The sequence below is a fragment of the Lactuca virosa genome, chromosome 5, assembly GCF_052849685.1.
Source record: "Lactuca virosa cultivar CGN04683 chromosome 5, Lactuca_virosa_CGN04683_v6, whole genome shotgun sequence".
NCBI classification, from domain to species: Eukaryota; Viridiplantae; Streptophyta; class Magnoliopsida; order Asterales; family Asteraceae; genus Lactuca; species Lactuca virosa.
In genome coordinates, this window is record NC_136430.1 from 458,865,350 (window position 1) to 458,872,010 (window position 6,661).

The 6,661-nt window shown below is 34.8% G+C and overlaps 1 protein-coding gene across 1 annotated transcript; it reads right to left on the reverse strand.

Moving 5' to 3' along the window:
* Nucleotides 1–1,494: 1,494 nt before the first annotated feature.
* On the reverse strand, nucleotides 1,495–5,974 carry LOC145114545 (oxidoreductase, 2OG-Fe(II) oxygenase family protein). The gene is made up of 7 exons (XM_079050583.1): nucleotides 5,272–5,974; nucleotides 3,369–3,505; nucleotides 3,168–3,285; nucleotides 2,731–2,847; nucleotides 2,541–2,656; nucleotides 2,302–2,456; nucleotides 1,495–2,215 (listed from the first exon to the last, which is right to left on the reverse strand). The coding sequence occupies exons 1-7, from the start codon at nucleotides 5,777–5,779 to the stop codon at nucleotides 1,741–1,743; spliced, it is 1,626 nt and encodes a 541-aa protein (XP_078906709.1). The 5' UTR covers nucleotides 5,780–5,974; the 3' UTR covers nucleotides 1,495–1,740.
* Between the last annotated feature and the right edge of the window lie 687 nt (nucleotides 5,975–6,661).

Sequence of the window (6,661 nt, forward strand, 5' to 3'; positions counted from 1 at the left end):
TTGGGTTGAATGATTGAAAATTTTAGTCAATGCCTCTATTTTGCAATTCTCTTTTTTCTAACTTCTTGCTAGAGTTCGTCTCTTATAATATATAGTTCAAGAAAATAACAAGTTAGATAATACACTCCCAAGGATATACTCCTGACATAACAAGTCTAACATGTTGAAAAAGAAAAGAAACTAGTGTTATATTATGTATGTTTTTCCGATATTTTAAAAAGGGGTTTTATGAGATTTTGGGTGGTTCATTTTTGTCGCATATAAGATCTCTCGTGTAGGCAAAATATGACATTTTTTACAAAATGGACATATACTTCATGTTACAAATTTCCACATGGGATCATAAAACGGATTAGAAGTCTTAATCATAAGATATCAGCCTCCATAGATTAATATCATATTTATGTTTATTATGTTTATATATTGTAAGGGAGTCGTGTTTAGTAACACCCAGAGAGTACTTATGTATATATTTCTAGTCATTTAGACTACATTTGTATCAATCATGATATATGTGGGATCACATCACATGTATGCTCTGGTTGACAACAATTTTATGTGCGATGCAATGCATGATGTGCTTGTCTTCCGGACAATCTGAATTAAGGATCACCAATGAAGATGCTATAATATACATCCTTGTCTTTTATAATTCTAAGTTTTTGACTTCTATAGTACATGCTCACCAATAGCTTTTTTTTTTTTTTTTTTTTTTTTTTTTCTTTTTGTTGTTGTTGATGAAAAAGTGTGAAAACATTATTTACGTGAAACTCATCTCAAAAGAGTTGCATACTTACATTAGGATTTTGGTGTTCGAAAGAGTTAATGGGTGCTTATAATAATATTTATTAACTTTACGTGAGTTTGTATACAATCGACTTTAGTAAGTACAGTTAAACTAAAAGACACCCATTACACATAACTTTTGTTATTTTGTTATTTTATTTTTGGAAAAGTGGTTATTTGAAGTTTGAACCACTAATTTGTCTCTTTTCACATGTGATCCGATGTATTCATTGAACACCCCTACTTTATTTTTCCAATAGTAAGACTTGTTGTTTCTAGATTTTGCATAGAAGTAGGAAAAAGATTTATGGTGATGTGGATGTAACTAAAACATCAAAGAACATAGACCGTGGAATGCCTATTCATCACAAATTCGTTCAAGACTTATTTAATGCTTGCTTTATAGATTGAAAAAGAAAGTGGCGTAATGAAATTGGTGTTGTCGACATTAATTAATATCATGGAAAACAAGCTTCCAAATCCCTAAAGCATATTCTACAAAAGACGTGACTTCATTACAACATGGATATTCCCATCCCTTCCCCACCATATGCCCGTACTACCATTGGCATTGTTATCTCATATTCTCATTCACCAAATGGGCCCAATAATGGGTCTTCAATATTCAATCTATTCTTTAATTTATGGCATTATCAAATGTAAGTAGTTGATATTTTTTTCAATGTAATAATATTAGAGCAAGTAACATTATCACAATGTGTAAAAATTGGAAGAAAAAAAAAACAATTCACACTTTGTTAACATCAAAGCTTTTAAATACTACCTCTAAAAGTAACTCTAAGTTGATTGAAATCGGGAACAACGGATAAAAACCTAATTCCCCAAAAACTCATCTCTCAAACACCAAAAGGCCTTGTTGTACACTATAAATCAAACTCAAACAACCACAAACAAACTACTTGTCTTAAAAAAGACCAAAGACCACAACATCTTTCAAGCCACAGTGATGCCCGAATCAGGGGTTCGGTCCATTTTATGTGGCTCAGGGGACGGTGGCGGGAGTGCAAGGAGCCGTCCCCTCTGAGCACGTGGCGGTAGATGTTTCGCTGGTTTCCTGGACCCACCGTTCCACGGTAAGAAAACACCTGTACCACCACGTGGCAGCCTTCGTGGGCTCATTACCATTGGTCGAACCGGTGCCAACATTAGAAGCTGTGGGGCCCGGATCGCGCCCCATTTCGGGAGAACATGGATCGATTCGTATCCGTTTTGTGTGATCAATGGAGTTGGAACGTTTGGCTGCCATACTGTCATCGCTCCAGACATTGGAATTTGATGGTCTTTTGGTGGTGGGTTTTTATCTTCCATTCGCACTTTGAAAAATGTGATACTTATTCTTTTAGTAGGAGATTGACACATGACGTGGCGTGCCATGTCAGCGCTGTTTCCTCGCATCACTAGGAGTGCCCTGTCGAAAATTACAAAAAAAAAAATGTAATTCGTGTTGTGTGCTTGGGTGACTAAAAAAATGTATAGTTTAAATTACAAAATTACCCTTGGTTTAGAGAAAGCATGAGCGGTCCTTTGTAGTTTCCATCGTTATCGCAGACTAAAGTACGTCCAAAAGCCATTGTTGATTCGGATAGAAGAAGAGTTGAGATTGGTTGCTCTAGGTGAGGTGGCTTCAAGAAAGGCTGTGAAAATTCTCCCTGTGTAAAAATGTATAACGGATTAATTACATGAATAAAATAATTAACGAGTGTAAAAGTAAAACAGTAAAAAGTGAAAAATACCTCATCGAAAAAGTTAATGATACAACTGTTTGGACGTCTGTTTTCTGAAATGAGGTGGAATTGGATTAGATGATCAATGACACCTTCAAGAGGAGCGGGAATCGGGTCGATGTTGCCTGTGAAGGATTAAAACACAAAGTTGAATTTAGATTTTATAAAAGATTGATTTGGTTGAATTATGAATGCTTACTATCTTGTGATTTAGTTGAAGCATCATCTTTAATCTGTCCAAAAATAGGAGCTCCAAACTGAATGAGCTCTCTCTTGATTGTTTTCGACTGTTGGTTGTACATGATAAACGTCTCACCTAATCACCCACAGCGGAAAAAATAGATTATAAAATCCCGTCATATAGTAATAACTAATAAGATTGAGGACCTTTGGGACATGATAAATGTAAGATTATTAAGGAAGGCTCTATTGAAATTTTATCCTAACTACAGAATGGAATTGGAATTGGAATCGGAATTAGGAATGCTAATAAGGTATGGAATATGGATTATCAACTGAAAAGAAAATTAATTGCCAAACCTGTTCAATCCCTTACTATCTCAAAACTTCAGTCCCAAAAGGAAAGAACAAGCAAGGTTAACTAGAAAAGCAAGCATCACGAATCACGGGATCCACCTGAGAGTTCACCATTTTGGCCAGCAACTCGGAGTTCAGTTACATATTCAGTCAACTTAGATAGCTCGCTTTTGTTCAGTATGTCTTCATACATCTTCAATCCTCTCACAACATTCACCTGTTCATTTGTTTTTATTATTAATGATTTAATTCAATAAAAAATAAAAAAGATAAGAATAATATTAAATTAAATGAACTTGCCATATGGCCTTTGACGGATTCTTTGGCTACAAATCCTTTAGTCATCTTGATTTCAGCACGTCGAGCTTCCCAATCTTGTTGGTTTGAGCATATCTCAGTGCTTTCCTGTTCCACCACCATATCCGGTTGCTCAGATCCTGCGGTTCAATTACTAAAATTATTTGACTTTTATTTTTATTTGGTAAATAAATTATTATATATATCTATATATATATATATATATATATATATATATATATATATATATATATATATATATATCAGTCACCGGTGCTGACAACTTTATTAGTCACCAATCATTGTAACCCCACCACCATTGTTCATGGTTCATGGCTCATGGCTCAATGCGATTCCTTCTATATCCGTAATTAAAACATTTTTGTTCTTTTTGTAGCTAAAAACAAGCGTTGTAGGCAAACATCACTATTGTCAATTGCACCACGCACCAAACAAGCACTACCTCACACCCACTAACATAGTACGACAAAGAGATAAAAAAAGCAATAACAGTATCGGTATGCACTGAAACGCATACTTGCAACTAGCAACAGGATATACCTAAGCCCCATGTTATTCCCCCATTCCATTGATAATAGTGGGTCGGTGACTAGCATCTTCAGTTATAACCGTTTATTTTCCTTCGGTAATCATGGAAATTTCTACTTTTATTTTTTCATCAGGGCTTTCGATTATGTAACCTATTTGTAGTGGAAATCATAATAGTTTGTTTTGAAATTTTATAAAAATTACAGGCTGATATAATAAAGAACATTTAATGGGTACTTTGGCTTGGTCAATTGAAATGAGCGGAGGACATGACATAAAAAGATATATTTCGATGACGAAATGTCAACACCTTACGCCTCCATTAATTAATTGTCTTTTAACTTAATGGTATCCCTAAATCTTTATGACTTTTAATAGAGTCTAATTTCAATTAATTTAACAAAGAGAAAGAACAACAAACAAAACAAGAGGCAGGCGGTAGTAACGACCCTTATAATGGAAGTGGACGTGCTGTGCTAAAAAGAAAAGAAACTATCTATCTATCTATCTTTCTCGAGGTTAGGAAAGTACTTTTGTTTGAAATCGGACCTCGAATTTCTCGCTTCTAAGGAAAACCATCGGGAATTACAACAAGTAATTGAATTTTCGCTTTTACTAATTCTCGTGTTCATTCAATCTCAATTTTCAAGTAAAATTGAAACAGAGACCAAACAGAGGAAGGACGTGAGAATTCTCAAAGTCAAAAGAAAATTGAGTCAATTAAACGGATGAGAAAAAAGTCACCAACCGTAGCCCCTTCTGGAAAAAACGCTTTGTCCCAAGGGAACAAGGGAAGCAACCGGGAATTACAAGTACAAAAAAAGTTGGAGGACACTGTTGACATGAAATTTTTTTTCAAACAAAAGTTCTAAATATTAAAGAAATCAATCTTTTTCGAAGAATTGTACTATATATTAAAAAATTAGTATCGTCCTTGAATTTGCTCTGTATGATTATTAAATTAAAAAATCAATAAAGCTCCAAAACAAACCTGTAAAGACTCTGTTTTGGGGCGTACGTGTATCTATAAAGCATTTAAAAGCATTAATATTAATGTATTCAACTATTCATATAGTAATGAATTTAACAACATAAAAATTATAACGGAAAACATGTATATGATGATTAACAGAGGAAGAGATCTATACGTATGCAGCTGTGTGCAATTTGACATAAACAATATGCAGTTTGAGATATCATACTGACACAGACAATTTTTTTTTTTTTGAAACTGCAATGAGAAAATTTATTAAGCGGTAATTACCTGCCAAATTATATATATAAAAAAACAAACACACATAGAAAGGAATCATATAATTATATATAGCTGTATGAATCGAGCAAGAATCGTCCTTACCTGCATCAGTAATCCCGCTCTTTGGCGAATTATCATTGGCGAAATCATCATCAACAACCTCACCAACACCGTTTCCATCGACGTCCAAGGATTTCTCTTCCAAAATCTCACGTTTCGTCTCTATCACAGGCGAAGAAACATTTTCCTCCACGATCTTCTCAACGCCTCTTAACTTCTCTTTCACCTCCGCAACTTTCTGTAGCTCGTGCGTCACATCGGCGATAGAAAAATACTTCTGCATCTGAAGAATCGGGATCCAATTCAACCGGCGTCGATGTATAGCCGCAAACACCGACTCATACTCACATCGTCCACCTTCAAACTGAGACAAATGACCACACAATGCATCGATGATCGCGTTCGCCGCGGCGAACTCACCTCGGAACCACGAGATTATCGCATCCTTCGCGAATGCCTCGGACATCAAGGCCGTAGGCTGTACCGCCGCTGCCGGCATCATCACCGGCACTCGATCCGACACTGGAGAAACGCCGGCTGCCGGCGCCATGTCAGTTCCTCTCAGATACACGTAAAATAAAATCCGAACTTTCTGAAATTCACCTTTCTTCACCGCTCAACGAATCGACGGCGTTCGACGGTAAATCAGTGACGGAGGTTATCTGTCGAGAATAGATTTTGGAGATTTATAGAGAGAACGAAAGAGCGAAGAGAGAGAGGAATGTATACAGGGACGATATATATGTATATATGAACCTGTATATATAGTGACAGAAAAATTTGAAGGAAAAAAACAAAAAATGTTTTGGGGGAGTGCAAAGGGAAGCGAGGGTTTGGTTTCTGAAGAGCGTAATTGGTAAGTCTGTCTGTGGGGACACTAATCTGACGTGTCATTTTTTTATACGATATTTTTGCCAGCATGGAAATATTAAATTTATATATAAAGCCATTTATGGACAGCGGGTTAGGTTGCAAATTATTTGTTAAATTGCAAAGATTCGAATATAATGTTTTATAAGGTAAAATACTAAATACCACGTTTCAATTTGATTAATTTTAATAATATGTCTCAGTAAAACATTATTTTGTCATATATCTATATTTTTTTAGCATATTACCTAAATAAACGTAATCCAATTAAAACCATGGTAAAATGAAATTAAATAATTTCCATTAGAGAACTTGTTTTTCTATGTAAAAAATAATTTTGAATGTCAATAATTTAGTAAAATACCTAAGATGTCACATCTAAAAAATAATTTTGAATGTCAATAATTTAGTAAAATACCTAAAAAAATCATCACATATCTCATAGTGTTTTAAGGTCTCATTTTGCTAAACAAAAAATATGAATCTTCATCGGTGTTTATCGACACACAAAATGTGTATGACAATGTATCATGAATCAACTTGGAAGATGAGGATCAAGTTG

Bases quoted from the DNA above. Each gene is read 5' to 3' on its own strand.
- LOC145114545 (XM_079050583.1), bottom strand. From the start codon at position 5,779: ATGGCGCCGGCAGCCGGCGTTTCTCCAGTGTCGGATCGAGTGCCGGTG. The intron at 3,506-5,271 runs GTAAGGACGATT...ATTGAACCGCAG, and splicing joins GAGCGGGATTACTGATGCAG to GATCTGAGCAACCGGATATG. The intron at 2,457-2,540 runs GTATTTTTCACT...ATTTTTACACAG, and splicing joins TCATTAACTTTTTCGATGAG to GGAGAATTTTCACAGCCTTT.